General features: G+C 44.0%; 4 protein-coding genes across 4 annotated transcripts in view; 2 read left to right on the top strand and 2 right to left on the bottom strand.

Moving 5' to 3' along the window:
* Positions 1–10,469, top strand: part of LOC126557593 (probable splicing factor, arginine/serine-rich 7) — a 151,520-nt gene extending 141,051 nt beyond the window's left edge. The window contains exon 3 of the mRNA XM_050213414.1: positions 10,458–10,469. The gene's annotated coding sequence lies outside the window, so the exon portion shown is untranslated. The remainder of the gene's footprint in view (positions 1–10,457) is intronic.
* LOC126558594 (uncharacterized) lies at positions 134–1,153 on the bottom strand. The gene is made up of 2 exons (XM_050214634.1): positions 1,002–1,153; positions 134–931 (listed from the first exon to the last, which is right to left on the bottom strand). The coding sequence occupies exons 1-2, from the start codon at positions 1,149–1,151 to the stop codon at positions 134–136; spliced, it is 948 nt and encodes a 315-aa protein (XP_050070591.1). The 5' UTR covers positions 1,152–1,153.
* Positions 4,476–15,514, top strand: LOC126558648 (3'-5' ssDNA/RNA exonuclease TatD). Its single transcript, XM_050214700.1, has 4 exons — positions 4,476–4,608; positions 14,564–14,912; positions 15,022–15,133; positions 15,203–15,514. Exons 1-4 carry the CDS (start codon positions 4,476–4,478, stop codon positions 15,512–15,514), a joined length of 906 nt encoding a protein of 301 aa, XP_050070657.1.
* A 1,241-nt stretch (positions 15,515–16,755) lies between these two features.
* Positions 16,756–17,259, bottom strand: LOC126567145 (ribonuclease P protein subunit p21). The gene is made up of 2 exons (XM_050223378.1): positions 17,060–17,259; positions 16,756–16,981 (listed from the first exon to the last, which is right to left on the bottom strand). Exons 1-2 carry the CDS (start codon positions 17,257–17,259, stop codon positions 16,756–16,758), a joined length of 426 nt encoding a protein of 141 aa, XP_050079335.1.
* Positions 17,260–17,590: the final 331 nt, after the last annotated feature.

Here is a 17,590-nt window from a genome sequence, read left to right as displayed (position 1 = left end):
AGCGTGTTCGTTTTAAATTATCTATCTCGATTTCAATTCATCGTTTATTTCAAGCATTTCAATTTAACATAAAAATGAGAATACAACTTAATTTGCACACGCTTTTTATCATTTACCATTTTCAGTTAGCATTTCATATCGTTGTTTGATCGTCGTCCGACATTAGCGGCAAGATGAAGTACTCCACAAACATGTGCGAACTATCGCTATTCTCTATCATCACTTGCAAACCCAGCAAACCCTCACTGTTGGTACGCAGGGCCACTTTAGACGCTAGTGCCAATGTACGCATCGCTAGCCGAAAGTGATGAAATTTGTACCGATTGCGACTAGCGTGGGTGCAGTTGAAGGTGATCAGCATGTCGCTCGTATTCGTTATCTCCACACTGCTTTCCGAATGTAATTCCCCAAACGAATGAAACATCAAATGTGGAGCATCGGGTGAAATAACCACCTCAAACTCATCACAATTACGATCCATCTCGCTTAGTAGGTGGAAAAATTCGGCCCCTTTCATATTGATCTTGCTCATTATCTGCTTTTCATCCTCGAAGTCCAACTCCATGCAGTCGAACGGTTCCATCGTACGTACCGAACACTCCGTAGTGAGGCTATCCTCGCCGTGCTGCTCCAGAATCACGATCAAGGGTGCCCCGGAACCCTTCTGGATCATTTTAAGGCTCGAATTGTAGTCTCCGCTGGTAAACATGCTCAAGCAATCGGCAAACACTTTCAGGTTTAAGCCAAACCCAATGAATGGTTGGGTATCGGTAGCATTATCATCGTTAGCACCCGATGACGATGGTTGTTTCGCTATCGAAAGCTTGAAGTCGGAAAAACATGCCCGGGTAATGTACGCCGATGCTTGGATACTTTTGGCATCCTCCACGATCACCTTCATGCCATCGTTGCTGAGTTGAACTATTGCATTCTAAAAAGGTGTAAAGAAAAACACACCGTGAAACACACATCCGAGTATTGTATTGAATATTCCACCTTACATCGACAAAATTCACCGCCTTCATTACGTTGTATAGCGTGGAAAAGTTATTCAACACAGCTTGAAACTGTATCTGGCTAAACTGCGATTGGGTTACCATTTTGGGGTTTAAAATAATCCCTTTGTCAAACAAACGCTTGGTTCTTTGCATCAAACTATAAAGGGGGCAGCGTTTGGCCTGTTGCAGTTGGTACGACGAGTTGGTCTAGTTGATGCGAGAATGGGTCCAGCTAAGTTTACTTCATACAATCTACCACAAACTGTTGCTTTAAGGAGAGACAAGTATTGGCGGCAAGTGGTACGTTTTTGGTTCTTCGCAAAATTAATGCCAAACGTGCCGCTAGCACGTGTTTGCAGGTAGGTTGACGCCTTTGTCTCAACACCCAGTCTCGGTACGATTCGCAGGCACAAAAATTGATGGCCGGGAACACTTTGTATGAGGTTCCGTGCTTCGATCCTGGCACCTCGATTAAATGACACTGTCCGTCGGAAGTGTTGTTGTACGCGGTGATGGGTTGCTTCCCGTACAATATTCCGATTGCGCGTGATAGCAATGCCTGTCCGAATAGAGATTCTAGCTCCTGCAGGTGTGTTTTATCAACTGAAAGTAGTGAAAATATAAAATTCAATAAGTGCATGAGTATATTGTTTATTAAAAATAAATCTCTTCAAATTTTACTCTAAGTTGATGGCTGATTTGCTTTATAATTTTATCCTAAAATCTTCTTTTGTTATATTTACACTTGTAACCGTTTTCAAAGATCAACTGTTACTACATTTGGTGTCAAAAATATTTACTCTCATGCTAGCTATCTCTCTCTCTCTCTCTCTCTCTCTCTCTCTCTCTCTCTCTGTCCCTCTCTTTCTCATGTGTTGCTCCGTTGCATTTATTTACTCTCGTACAGTTTCGATTTTTCTCCGCACACAACACAAACGCTAAAGGTATATTTAAACGATTGCACATTTTATGAGCAAATTATTTAAAATTGATAGTTTAAGCATATATTAGAATAAGTTAAATACAGAAAAACTCAATTAAATAATTACGCGATAATTCAAAGCCCACATAAAAAATAACAGTCCAAATACGATATGTATACCGTGTATTCCCACCTTAAGTTATGTTGAGCGAGCATACGAGCAAGGCCTCTCCCTCTTTTTCTCTGCAATAAAGCCAACCCATGCTCTGTATGCATATGTGCTGGGTTGTACGCGTGTAACTGCAGTCGGAGAAGGTGTCGTGTACCGTGCACAGTGCGTAAAGCGATTGATCGACCACAACTACAGTTCCGTGCATTCCCTACATCTTGTTCAACAGTTTATGGTGTGAATATAGGCATAAAAAGTTACCTTCCTCCTAGTTCTCTTTACGCAAAAGTGATCACAATTTTTATAACAAAATAAAACAAACATGCACACACACGTTTGCGTTTCTTTGTCGATCAAACACACATTCCATCGCGACCACAGTTTCGTGTGACACACTCGTACGGGACGGGAACAAGAGCAAAGCGTTGCGTTGCCAATGGTGATAGTGTGTTTCGCGTACCGCTTCTATGTGTGAGCCCCAGCTGTGCTGTTGTAAGAGAAGTGTGTTGTGCACAAACCGTCAAGAATTCGCGCTTATCATCACGCATTCAATCGATGAGCAGCTTTTGCACGAGAAATCTAGTGCCGAGTTTTTCGATAAGAATACTTCACGCGGCCACTTGGACTTGCCTTGGACGAAAATGATTCATTAGCCCCCATCTTAACAATGTTGAGTGCGGAACGCAAATAATGATGTGTAACGTTAAAGAACAGTTTTTACTGTCGGGGATTCTTGTAGAAGAAAGCGAAGCAGATGCATCAAATCTAATTTACGAATCGAACAAGTTTTGTTAGCAATTTTGCTTCTTTTAGTGTACAAATATTTCACACCCAGGGAAGATCGTTTAGCGATCGCATCCAAAACGTCACACCTTCAATCACTTGCCAAACAACAAGCCTACTTCGTCAGCAGCATCCACATCGAACACTTGAACCCATTTTATTCTTTCATGATTCCTTTCTCTCCCTCTGCCTCTCGCTCTCGCCGTATTTTGGCAGTTATGCTGTGTATATTTGCATCATGCCAACATTTTAGCATTAGTGCGTGCAACCTCGCGCACATAATTTTTGTGTGTGTGTGTGTGTGTGTGTGTGTGTGTGTGTGTGTGTGTGTGTGTGTTTTTGTGCAAACAGAATTTCTTGTTTACATGTGTGTAATTTTAGTATATTTGCCAGAGAGTAGCTAGAGAGAATAGCTGAAGGGAACTAACACACACATGCACACCCATCCCAGCAATCCGCGGATCCGCGATCACACTCTCTCACTCTCTTCATGGTGATGATCGTGGAAAGCAATACACAAGGGGGGAAACAAAATCCGCGGCTTCGAAAGAGCGATCGCATCTCACCTTCGTCAGCAGTGTCTGAACTACTCGATCCGCCGCGGTGGAAGGTCCGACTCGTACGACAACACGCATTTGAGCGATTTTGGTGTATACATACTTGCTGCGGTATGCTGCTGCTGTAGATTTCGATCGTGGCGAAATAGGTTTGTGCCGGCCAGCCAAGAGCAGCACAGTTCGTTTAGAGTATTTCGTCTTTCCAAAAGTTTCATCATCATCAAGGCGCATCAAGAACACGCAATATTAAGGAAAGGAAGGTCTTGTGAAAGTAGAATTCGCAAAGAAAGATCCCTAGGCGGGTAGAGTGAAATTTATTCATTAACAACAAAAAAGCAATAATAAGCTGCTAGCGCGCAAGATCTGCCAAATTTTCCTTTTGCCTTCGCCTAACACAAGATCACGATCTCGAACGACTGAAGTCGCCGTCGCCAGGTGTAAGTTTTTTTTGTTATTGCCAGTGTTACGTTCCTGGCGCCTGGTTCTCAAGTTCGCCCACCGCAAATCCATCTGACCTCGAGGGCACAAAGTGCGCCCGTGTTTAGTGTAGTGCGGTGTGTGTTTCGGTTTGGTGGTGGTTTGCGATATTTTCTTCACGACGTCACCACAGAAGGAGTGCGCGTGTGTTTCCCCTTTTTTACAATCTTATTTCTGCGGTTTAAATCATTTGTGATCAGGTTTTGTTGTGTGTGACAAACATTAAACCTCGAACAAGCTTTAAAGGGGGCTTTGTGTGCGTGTTTTTTTTTTGTTCGTCACTTTGCTCCAATTCCATTCTATCAACAAAACGTGCAAAACGCATATTAACAGAGATCCCTCCCCACGTTCTTGTTAATAGGAAGAAACGATAGGTCAGCACGCAACATTGTCCGCCATTACGAACAGCAGCATTGGAATTTTATCATCATAAAAAAAATCCAACACCAGTCCCAATCCCTTTTCGGAGTAACACTTGCCGTTGAAAAGGAAAAGAAGTGAAGGAAATATACAAAAACAAAAAAAAAAACATCCATTCCGCAAGCTTAACGCATCAACGTTTAACAATCATGGCCAACATGCACGACGATGAAATGAAACACTGCTACGAGAACCTGATCGTCGTGGACGTCGGCGCGAATCTAACCAACAAGAAGTACATCCGTGATCTGGATTCGGTGATACAGCGCGCCAAGGATTCCGGTGAGTTACCTGCGGGGAGCGGGCGGGAGACAAGACAACACACAGGGTATTGATAAAACCGAACCATAAAATGACACCCGTTTTGGTCGCACTATTTGTTCCCTTGCCAAGAGTATGGGGCGTTGCCTGCCACGACTCCATCCTCAAGCTTCTGAATCTCTCTTAACGTACTGTGCGCTGTACTATCTTAAGAAAAATGCTACAAACTAATCTTATCACTGGGAAAGTTTTGCCACGGATGTGCGCCTGTGTGTTCGTTTATTTGGGTACATTTCGTTACACACAGCACAGAACATCAAACCGATGCCCCATATCGGTGGAACAGGTTATCGAGCCAGGAGGAAAAACTGGTGTGATGCGCGTCTGGAGAGAGAGAGAGAAGCCAACGTTTCCATGGGGTTTTTGTGTTGTGCTGCTTTCTGCATCCGCATCGTAAGGGCCGCATGTTTGGTGTCCAGGGTTGCAAAAGTAATACAACTCGCTGCTCCGGTGAACCACATCGCTCACACCACTAATGCGGTGAAAGCCACCAACCCAATAAACCGCCGTGGCCGTATGGGTGTGTGTGTGTTGTGCGAAACAAGGTGACGGGCAGTTTCGAGGGCCTAAGTAGTGTAAAAGGAGTGGCTGTTGCTGGTACTACTTGTTGTAAGCTCTCACAATTGCTTATCCTTGGTGTAGCAGTTTCACTCGACCAAGAACCTTTTACATTCTGTTTTGTTTTGGCTTGTGAATGATTTCGGTTCTTGGTTCACATCGGTGAGGGCTATTGGAAATGAATTCAAACACTTACTGTTAACTTCACCGGTGTGGAGAGGATTTTAAGAAGGTCCAATGTGGTAGCCGGACTAGTGGCCCGGTAGTGAGGTTCAATTCCCATCTGGACCGCGTTCCCCCATAGTGAGGATTGGCTATTACAACTATGTGTTAGCAAGTCATTAGATGGTCGGCATCGGAAATCGTCAAGCCATGAAGACGAATGTGGGGTCTCCTCGGGCAGGGGTTGAATCGACCAAGAACTGACCAAGAAGAAGAATGGTCCCGTAGGACCATGAGGAATGGATATCCAACTGCGATAAGTCACGTAAGCCATCAGACGGCAGGAATGATCTTAGTGGGGTGAAAAGTCAAGAAGAAGAGGTCTCCAGTGCGGCCGTCCAATGGTTGAGGTGATAGCGGGGCCGGTCTTTACACCTGATATCGAATCCGGATGTTTAGGATATTATGGATATCAAATCTCATCTCGGTAGGCCCCAGCCGTACGTAAGACTGACGATCCAGTTAATAAGGACAAGATCAGGTCAAACAAATCCAAAACTGTTGGCGGGCCAAGACCTCTTGATATTGTAGTTCCACAAACGAAGAAAAGATTGTCTTCGAAACGTGGATTGAAGGTAGAAGCTTACTTCTTACAGGATATTTCTTTATGTCTCTATGAAAAAGTACAATGTAAGAGAAATCAGTTGTTGGAAAACTAAAAATGTCTGTTTGTTGGTTGGCATAACAGCTTTTTTCTAAACTGTCCCAGTAAACAACTTGCCGGTAAAGTAGTTAAATCAAGCAATAAACAAGCTTCCCCCCAAAAGACTGTGTAAATATCGTAAACTCAAGCTAGTCTCTAAAGTTTATCCCTACCTTGTGCCGTGTATCGCAACCCCTCTGTATTCAAAGTCCTCCGGTACTTCAACCGTCCCATCTACCAGTGGTTTGTTTATCATATTTTTTTGCTGTTGGCATCGGAAATGGTAGCCGTACAATATTTCAATCCCAACAAACGTCAGCCCGTTAAATCTGGCACCGTGGCCTCGAGAGACAGCACAAGCCACGGGGACAATACGTCCGTGAACTTACACACGACAAGATGATGATCGTTATACCCATTTTCATGCGTAACGATGCGACACGTCCGTTCGTTGGCTGTTTCCGCAAAACTGCGCGCGGGAAGCGAAAGAGAGAAAATCGTCCCACATGTGAGCATAGAGGGTAGAGCAAGCAGTTGTGGGCTTCCACGCATCGAAAGTGGCAATTGTGATCACGCAATCAGCTGGCGGTCGTCATGGGGCACCATCGAAAATTTTCTATCGGCCAACACTGTACACACGCGTGAAAGTTTGGCATGAACCGGTGATAGTGGTTAGATAGCTACAAGCATGAAGCTGGTAGATGGAGTGGAAATGGAGGGAGTATGGGGGAGATATAGAAGCGGGGTTTCACTTTCCGGGAAGGAAGCTTCATGTGAAGGTGGTCATTAATTTGGTTTCCGTGACTTCTTGAGCCAAACGGCGGTGTTTTCTTCCCTTGACCGAACAAATGACACTCCACAATCGTAAACTATTGAGCCCTGAGAATGGTTTTAAAAAAAAACCCTTACAACACGCAACAATAGCTTAAGAAACAGAGAGAGAGAAAGAGTGCATGTTGAAAACTAAGCAACGATCATTGCGATGCTCAATGTGTAAGCAACTTAATTTGGAATATTTTATTTCCAACCATCAAAAAACGAATTTGAATGAGGAAGCTTGCACGTTGAAAAAAAAAACAGTTTATTGATTGCTTAACGTAAAGGGAAGACCGATTGATGGGCGCTAATTCTTCTCGCTTGGCTGAGGACGCCGTCAAGATGTTGAAAGGGTGAAGGGAAATTGCTTGGTGCGATGGGTGCTATTGCAACACATAAAACTCAATCGTCCATAACAAATTTCCTCCTGTAGGATTGTGCGATACTTTAAGGTTGTATCTAGCTATTCTTCTAGCATGATCTAACATCAGTGATCGAATTGTACGATCAATCGGTTTTGATTAAGTGATCCACATTACCTCTCCTACTATGCTCAGATTATTAAAAATACCTCCAATTTCCGTCGATCTTGCATTACCGTCTGAACTAACAGCTTAATCAGTCATAAGCACATGCATGCACATCATCCGATGGTGCCCCATCTACAACCCGCTTTGGAACGCGCTCTACATGATGCATGACGTGTGCGGTACGCACAACCCCAAACCAGACACTTAACACCGCCCAGATATGGGTAAACGGTGCCGATACAAACAGCGGCAGCGATTGTTTAAGTGGTTTTACGGCTCGACGGGTAGCGGTCGGACGCTTTTCTGGATCAAACTGAGCATTCCCGGACCCGTGGAAAGACATGCAACAGATATGCATTGTGCACAGCGGTAAGGTGATGAAAGGTATATACCATCCGGACAAGCGTTCGTCATAGTTGCGAATTAATTCCATATGCATTAAGACAAATAGACTAACTTTGGATGGCACTGCAGATGATCACTCGGTAAACGCCTCCTCTGTTCTTGTGGACGGCCTAAAAGGACTTTCTGCGCTGGGTTGTCCGGTGCCATGCGTATAACATGGCCAGCCAGTGAGGTCGGCATAAAGTTCGCAACAGCTCGTCGTTGTAGCGGCTCCTCCATTGTCCTTCCACACATACGTGGCCAACGATCCTTCTGGGCATCTTCCTCTCGAACCCGGCTAAGAGGGCTTCGTCTGTTTTGGACAAGGGTCCATGTCTCAGAGGCGTATGTGAGTACTGGGACTATAAAGGTACGATACAGTCCCAGTTTCGACCGTCGCGACAGGTTTTTTGAGGTGAGATGTTTCCTAAGATCGTAGAATGACAGGCTGGCTGCCAGCACATCCTAGCGCGCAACTCCGTCTCTATGCTGTTTTCGGTGCTGACTTTTGACCCGAGATAGGTGAAGTTTTGGAAGACTTCAAATTTGCGGTCACCTATCCGTACACCACTTAGTAGGGCCGCTGATGGTGTCACCATCAATTTGGTCTTTGCTTCGTTTATCTGCAACCCCTAATCTGAGGTTTTCTGCCGCCTGCTCGATACTTTGGTAGGCCTCTGCTATCTGGGAGAGCCGCAGACCAATGATGTCTATATCATCAGCGTATGCCAGGATCTGGGTTGATTTATAGAAGATGGTTCCCGAAGTATCGACCTTCGAGTCTCGGATGGCCCTCTCTAGCCCCAAGTTGAATAGGAGACAAGCGAGCCCATCTCCCTGACGCAGGCCTTTGGTGGTAGCAAAGGACCCTGAGCAAAGGAGAGTTTTCCATCCACTACCACCACCACCACCAAAAGAGCTCATGGTCTCGTAGAGTTTTACCCTGGCAATGCTATCATATGCGGCCTTACTGCTGTTCAGTCATCTTCTCCAAGATTTGCGCATCTTGAGCCTTATTTTAGATTTAAGATTAAGATTTATCAACAAAAAACACTATCGCTAGCTGTTGAGGTCTGTTAAAAATCTCTTGTTTATTCTGAATGATGGTCACATGCATAGCTTCGCCTAAAATATGGGCAGCAAGTTCCATCCTTCCAGTATATTCTTTTTTGTTTAGACGGAATCTTTTACCACTAGTTTTACATACTCGTCCTATACAGTTTCAGCTGCATTTGAAGAGCCCCACTTGGAGAATCTTGGGTGTCTGTCCAACCATAAGAACTTCCTGTGCTTAGTGATTGTAACCGGTCGTCGGCATGCGTCTCGCTGTGTCTAATTTCTGTGCTGAGAAATCAAATACAGTTCGAACAAAGAAATCTTCAAATCCTGTTTGAACAATTTTGATAATAGCTCTTCCAAATTAATTGATAAAGCTTTGGCGATCGTTATCGTGGTGAAAGGTTATATACGCCACGATGGTCGATAGTCTGATATACGACGAATATTATTGACAGGTAAACATCACACGATAGTTGATGTACGATTACGATTCTGCTTGACCATTCGATTGGTCATTGAATTCATAAGGCAGGAGCTAAAAAAAACCCCTAAATTGAAACAAAATCGTTTGTTATCCGAATGTCCATGAAAAACAAAAAACACTCAACGTTTCATGCTTTCATCGCGCACTGCACAACATTCTTCTTGCATATGCAACACCTGAAAAATTCGAAAGTTCAACACCAATCGCCATTTCCTTGGCGTATGATAATGTTACTAAGAGAGAGATATCGGTGCCAATCGAAAGGAAAACTCGTGCACTCTGTCCGGGGGTCCGGTTCAAGCAACCGAACCGAACAGCAACACGCGCCGCACACGCGTTTTTTTTTTGTAAAACATTAACACAATTGGGTATCGTTTGGAGCCGGTGAAAGAAGGAGTAAAAGCCGGGGGTTTATATTTTATTATTCACCCACAATGCGTTTTTTTTTCTTTAAAGCTCATGCTTTATCGTGCTCTACCGGCGATAATGGTGATGATCATCATCATGCTTGTTCGTTTGCACCGGTGGGTAATGGGCAGTTTTCTCGTTTTCATCCGGAACATGACCATTTCCGCGTGTCAAAGCTCACCCCTCACAAACAGAGCCAGCGTGGCATTAGCGCGAGTGGCTTAAGTGCTTCATAATTGAGCTGCTTTGCTGCTGCGGTAACCTGCCGCACAAGAGGTAGTTTTGGAATTATTCCGAACCCTCAACCCCCACATCAAATCTTAATCCACCAGCATCAATCCGCTCATGGTCCGTGTATCGATGGGAGGGTCTGGGAGGAAGGTGTTTTTTGCCGCATGAAAAGTGTTAGATTTTCACTTTCAATTGTAGTGCAGAAGCTGTGATGGAGAGAAGCAAACCAAAAGAAAGAAATGAAATGAATCATTCGATCATTCCCTGCTTTTTTTTTTGCTTCCTCACAATGAGAAGCACGTGTGTGCTGTATGCGATTTATTTCCTGCCAAGCATCTTCATTCCGTGGTTCCGGTAGCGAGTGGTTGAACACTTTCAGTTTTCAAAACCAAAAAAAAGGCGGTTTTTTTTATCGCGCATGCTGTGTTCCACGTGGATGAGCTTTTCTCGGACTGATGTGTATCAATTCCGTAAGATCGTACGGTATGGAGAAGACAATCTCTTTCGTGTTGTGATCGTACCGACTTATAAGCATTATTATCCGTTTGTGCGTCCAGCGAGATTAATTGATGCTGGAGCGATACTGTACACAGCACCATTCGATCATCAGTGAGCAAGAAATTGGTGGAGAGATAATGATCGACGATCTTTTTCGGACACCGAAAATTGTGCGTTGTTGCGCGAAGACAGATATTTCTTCCATTGATGCAATGCTTCCCGTAACATGAGGAGTTTGCGTGAGGATACTCGTAACCAGTTTAGTTCCGCCTTTTCACCTAATTTGATCTTAATAAAGGGAGAATCGAACAAGCATTTGAGACAAAAAAATTAACCAAATTCTCGCCAAAACCTTCACCAAAAAGCATTTGGCATTTTGGCTGCCCTTTACCTCTTCAAAATTCGCCTCCCAAACGGACCCCCTTGTGTACGATATGATACGATGTTGTTTGTGATCGCATATGATCGCATTTCTAAAATTAAACCAAATTTTCCACCCCAAACAACGACGCATTCAACGGCCGAGTGGTGTGCTATAGCGGTGGACGCATCATCATCATCATCATCATTCCGCTAAACCCAGCCGTTCGTACTCCGTTCGCATGCGCATTGGATTTGTTTAGCGTACGAACGAAGGATGAGCTAGCTACATTTCTTGCAAACCCGTCGGGATCGATTTCTGCCAACAGGGAACGATTCCCTTGTCCCAGGCAAAACCAATGAGGTGCAGGAGAAAGAGAGAAAGAGCATTCCAAGCAAGCTTCACATCGGTTTGTCGATCGACTGCTAATGTTGGGATTACGGGCACAATCCGACATTGTTAAGACGAAAGCTGATTCTAGTCTCTCACTGATAATGGGGAAGCATGTTGTTTGACAATCTCAATGAGGAATGAAGGGTGGAATTTGACCACTGGATAGGAGCACGCGCTTTGGGTTGACGAGAATCGAGGATCAAGAATGCATAAATGCTTTAATCTACGGACGCCTACGGTACAGTCTCTCTTTCGTTGGCATCCATTCCATTCATGATGCTCCTTCTAAATTAGTGCACTTTTATGTGCATACACACTCACACATGCCACCCATTCTTATGGTATTCCGGGTCCCTGTTTGTGACCCCGAAGGCGTATAGAATTACGCCACTTTCTTCTTCTACATGCAGGAAGGCAATCTTCTTACCGAGCAAGTAAAAGAAAGAATATGATGCAAAAGAACGATGCCATGCGCTTTATCCCACTTTGCTTTGGGTGGTGATGATGATACGCTGCCCCAAAAGCAGCATGCCGAGGGAGAGGCGCGACATTGAACGGACTAGTCGGCATCGAGGACAAAACAGCACGCACGGTTAAGAAATTAAACTCAATCAAGAGACCGTGACACCCTGAAGCCGCCGGTCAGAATGAATGCAGCTTGCCGTTGCACAGCAAACGCTGGTTAGGGGAGGTTAACAAGGCGCAAAGGCGTATTTTGTGAGTCAAAGCATCGGGTCATCGCGTTCATCTTTTTTGTGGTGGGTATGTGATGTGTAAATATGGTCCTATTTTACACATTATAAAACCATTTCCACACTTTATAGAACAAGCCAATGGGATAGGGAAATGTTTCCGCAGTGCATCGGAGTGTGGGTAGATATTATGCAACGGACATGCTTTTTTCTCCACATGCTCCTCGAGCATGTTTTGCGACCATGCCAAAATGAGCGACCGTGTGTGTGTGTGTGTGTGTGTGTTTGCATGTCCTCCACCTGCCTGTGTCCTATCCCTAGTTATCGCTTCAGGCAAAAACGGGTTCTCTGCTGGATGGCTTCAATGTATCACGCCGCAAGTGTTCTGTCGCGTTGCTGTAACCCTGAATGGCGATGGCCCCCGATCCACCGATGACTATGATCGTTATTCGTCGCTTCCAAATATGGTACTGTGTGTACGGAAAACCACCGCCACCGGCAGCATTGAATATGATGTCGTCCTACAACAACAGGTTTGCATACGACCATTGCGATCATCCCTTGGAAGGGTGTTCGAGTTAGAGGGGCGAATCTCACACAGTTTACACAACCAAGTATCGCTGCTATGATGAGAACACGAAACGATTGAACAAATAAGAATGATGGCTCATTACGAAAGCCTGGTTTGCGAAATAGCTACGATTAATTTTTTAACGATTGTAAACTCTCCCACAGCCCCTCCCCAAGGTCACCTTGTTATAAAACGATCTAAAGTTTTACAGCTCCACAAATTAAAACGGTTTCTTATGCTAAAAGTGTCCATCAAAACGACCGACCATTTCCGTTTTCTTTTTCGCATCTAGTGGCAGGTTTTGGGAGGTGTTTTTGCCTTCCAAAACCACCATACACAATAGAAATCGACCCCCAAACGATCGGCGAAGGCAAGGAGTGAAATAGATTTTCCCATTCCCAAACGGCTCGCCGCCAAACGTTGGGCCGCCAATGAGGCGTAACTAAAGCGAGTGAACGAGTTATTTCGACCGTGCGACGTTTGTGGTACACATCCGATAAGTGTGGTTCGAAGAATGTAGGTGTGATGATGGTTTGATTAACAGCACTACTTTAATTTTTGTTTTTCGAAAACAATTTGCTTATCGGGCAAGCAGCTCGATCGCTAGAGGGTACAGTTTGACAACAAAATTGGGGAACAACGAACAACGAATGATTAAATTTGTCGTATCTATTACAAGGCTAATTATCGATTTCACAACATTTAGAATGACAATTCGTTTGTGCATAAATCGAATTTTTGTATTGCTTTTTTTTGAGGGACATATATTCAAATAATTCATAAAGTCAGCACACTTTTGAACACGCTTTTGAGTGACATTATTTATTTCAGTTTCTGTCTTATCGATTAAATAGTTCTAGGCTCCATATTTGCAGGGGGAATTTGCAAATTGCATAAAGGCAGTATTTTTATCACACAATTGAGACATTGTAGTCTTTGCGGCTAGGGAGAGTTCGGCGCTAAGCAACAACTGCCCAAACTTTCATAGCAAATTCATAACAGATGTGACCCATCGCAAGACCGGACAGACATGTAATCAGCAAACATAACTATAGTATTACACATTGCAAATAGAAACAACGACCACGGCCACGCGAATGTCCACACTGGAAGCAAAATAAAATCCAGCAAAACACCGCGCGGCTTCTGACCGTCGTGCGAAGAAAGAGCAGCATTTTAATGGCAAACTAACAAAACAACACCAATTGCTGTCTTGCAGAAGACACCCCCTAAAGAGGCCATTGATTTTTCATGCCGTTCCACCAGTTGTTGCGTTCTGACATTCTTCGAGGTTGCACGTTTTACTACACATGCTGGACTTTTCATTCGCCGTCCATCCGGTAGCCGTCTGGCTTGGCCGCTACTACCACTTGTGAAGGTGTGCTTATTTGCATGCACGAACCTTATGAGCGTCTAGTCCGTAACTACTAAAATCCGGGAAAGAAAGGGCGGACTCATCGAGGAGGGAGGAAGCAATGGAGCAGCTATTGCACCACTAAATTCAGTGCAATACAAGAGTGCCATATTTTGTTTGCTCGACGTTGCGTTGGAAGTAGAAGCGGAACGGAACAAACTTCACCGCCACAACATTGAGAGAGTCGCCACAACACGCGAAATAAAGTTTCTTCGTAGCTGTAAGCATAATTTGTACATCCCGACACCTCTTTTCCTCTGCGTCTGGTGATAGCGTCGGGAGGTGTGGAGCAGGTGATTGAGGAGCGTGGCGAAGAAAATGAAAATTATCTCCATATTTATGTTGGATTCGGTCGGTTGGCTGCCGATCCTGGGAAGTTGAAAGCATGAGGGTTTGTTTGTTCATGATGTAGCATAGAAAGCACATGTTCTAGGTGATAGATTCATGTACTTTTGCCTAAACATAAAATACATATATAGGTGTGTTTTGTTTATGTACGTTTTTTTTATGCTCCAGATAATTCCACCTGTTAGTTCAATCTGTTCAATCAAGATCTTTCTAGAATCATGATTTGCGGCTTCGATGATCGGTTTTAATTTAAACATTAATTTGCTTCCGTTTTTTTTTTCTTCTTTTCTTCTACTCCTGGCAGGCGTACAAAAGATCATGGTCCCGGGTACGTCAGTGAAATCGAGCAAGGAAGCACTCCGCCTCACCCGTATCTATCCCGGCATCATCTACTCAACCGCCGGTATACACCCGCACGACTCGAAATCGATCATCGAAGAACCGAGCACCTGGCACGATTTTCAGGTAATGGCCAGCGCTCCCGAGTGTGTCGCGATCGGACCCTGCGGGCTGGACTATCAGCGCGACTTTTCCGAACCCTGCATCCAGAAGGAGATCTTCGAACGTCAGCTAAAGCTTGCCTGTGAGCTGCAGAAGCCCATACTCATCCACGAACGATCGGCACAGGAAGATGTACTGGAAATACTAACGAAGTAATGGCCCAGCTGAACCGATATTCTAATGTTGAATTGAATTTACATACATACGCCTTTGTTGCCTTTGTTTCTTTCCGGGCCACCCGCCGCCGTCTACTACGATCAGATTCCAACCAGCGCAACCGATCATTGTGCGCGGCTTCATGGGCACGACGGACGAAGCGTTAAAGTATCTGGAGCGTGATTATTACATCTCACTGACCGGATATTTGTGCAAGGTAGTAAAGATTGACCGAGTAAATGTCTGCACACGAACATCAACACACTCACTTGTGCTTTCCCTTCAGGACAAATCCGATACCGGCGTACGGAAGCTACTCGAGGACGGTCGGTTACCGATGGAACGCTTGCTCGTGGAGACGGACTCACCGTTTATGTATCCGAACACGCGTGCCTCCAAGCTGCCGCAGCACGTGAAGGGTGGCCTAACCGAACGGTCGCTGCTGTATCTGCACCGTTACTGCACCTTTCAGCGCAACGAACCCTGCAGCTTGCCGGCAATCGTGGAAATGATAGCGGCTTTCATGAACAAAAAGCCGGAGGATGTTGCCCTGGCCACCGCATTCAACGCGCTGAAGCTGTTCGGCTTATCGCAATGATGAGTGTGGTGGATGCTGCACGTAAACCACCTGCTCCGATTAATAACGACCCTCGATTTTGCAAGGAATCAAGCGAAAACGAACGACATCCGGTCTGCCGTACAGATGGATGATATTTATATGATTTATGCGACACGACACTAATATGTTCTTAAGTAGAAAGAAAGCGAGAGCGAGACAGAGAAAAAGGGGGAAAAAGAAAGTCCAGAATTGGAGGACGTGGGCTTATGCGAAACACTAGTATGAGTAATGATGGCTGACAGGAGCGTTATTTCATTAGCTCCGCTCTAAGTAGTAGTACTCTAAGCTTATAAACGCTATTAGGAGTGATAAGGTGTATTTTGTTAAAAGCTTTTTTTTCCTTTACTTCTTACTATTGCTACAATAAGCAACTTATGGGTGATACACAAGTAAACGTTAAACATACAACATACATTACATACATCGCGAGTATCAGGACAATCCATTTTTTCGTTCCTACCCAATTATAAATTCTTATCCCGAGTTGTTTTTTTTGTTTTATCACCACTCAAGCGCCTATTACTATGTTGAAACATATTATGCTTTTTCATATTCTCATAATGTTACGCTACGCTAGTTAGATTGTTTACAGTGTTAAATGTTGGTAGACATGTTTATAATGTGTAAGGGTAGTTTGCTACTGTATGTTATGAATACGAAAAATCATCAAAAGTGAAAGACTGAGCGCGGCAGAATTGTAAGAAATCAAGCGTATGATGTAAGTGCCGAGGAGTGTAGGCAGAGACGTAGAAAGTGTGACGACGCCGTACGTACATGCCAAGGGAATTCGAAAATGAAAACTGCAAAGGTATTGTCTATGAGCTTCCAGAGAGCAATCGCGGTAGTGTAGGGCAATTTTTCCTGCAAGCCAAAGCCAAAACGATTGGCAGGAAGCTGTTCGATTGCTAGCTAGAGTTAATGTAAAGTCCAACTGTTTGGAAATGCGGATTTAAAGGATGAAATCAGCATATATAGAATCATAATTCGGCCCACTACACTACTAGTGCCGCAAGTGCCATACTTTATATGTCTCAAATAAGCTGCGCTGATGTATGTAACATTTGATTGTATAAAGTGTAACACTGTTTGTTTGTGTAAGTTATTGAAAACGGTAGCTCAATAAATGGATTATATATTTTTGTAATACGCAGTCTGTACCTTTTTTCCTTCCTAGTATATTAATTTCATATAAGGCATATCCATATGGCGGTTTGCCATCCTTACGTGCTTGCATGGAATTCTATTCGTTCTACCAACGAGTTAGGTTTGTCCAACCATAGCTGGTGATTTTTGCTATTATAAAAACGTTTTCGATATCCGCAATGTCTACAGTCGACCTGTACATAGCACAGTTTCTTGTGACGATGGTCGTGTATGTCGGCAGTTGTTGCAGGATTCAGTAGAACGCCACATCGAACACACAGCGTGCGCTTAATCGCGGGTTCCCTACATAGGCGAAAAAATCCCACAAAAGGAATTAATGGAAAGAAATTAACTTCGTCTCAATCTCTATTGGCCACGTACATGCGAAGCACAGCCTTTTTGCCAATCGATTTTGCCAGCTTTCCGTAGGAAGCGGAAAGTTGGGGATGTGTATCCGACATAAGCGCAGCAGCCTGGTAGAGAAAATTCATTCTCTCGTGCGTTTCACGTCCAACGCAAATTTTGGACGATTTTTTACCATCGTTTGGAGGTTTTTTCACCTCTTTGTCGGTTGAATCCATAGCTAAAATAACGTTTTCACCAACCGATTTATCGTCACAAAAACTACGTGTGGTGCCGGGACGCAAATGTAAACAAACAAACAGCTGTCAAAAGACCTCATTTTCTAATTCCTGCTTTGACACAAGCGTTCCGACAATCGCTTGGATGACGGAAACGATTGCGTGAAACAATTCAAGTCTTTTATCTTCTTTGTATATATAATTTAAAATTTGTTAACTAAACATAATAATGGATATGATTGTAACGAGAATAAATTAAACACGATTCGTTATTTTACCATAGTTGTACACAATAAGAGGTATTTATTATTGCGTCTATCCTTTATATAAA

Source organism: Anopheles maculipalpis, chromosome 2RL (assembly GCF_943734695.1).
Source record: "Anopheles maculipalpis chromosome 2RL, idAnoMacuDA_375_x, whole genome shotgun sequence".
Taxonomy (NCBI): Eukaryota; Metazoa; Arthropoda; class Insecta; order Diptera; family Culicidae; genus Anopheles; species Anopheles maculipalpis.
The sequence above is the reverse complement of the archived record's forward strand: the minus strand, read 5'-3'. Positions and strand labels throughout refer to the sequence as shown.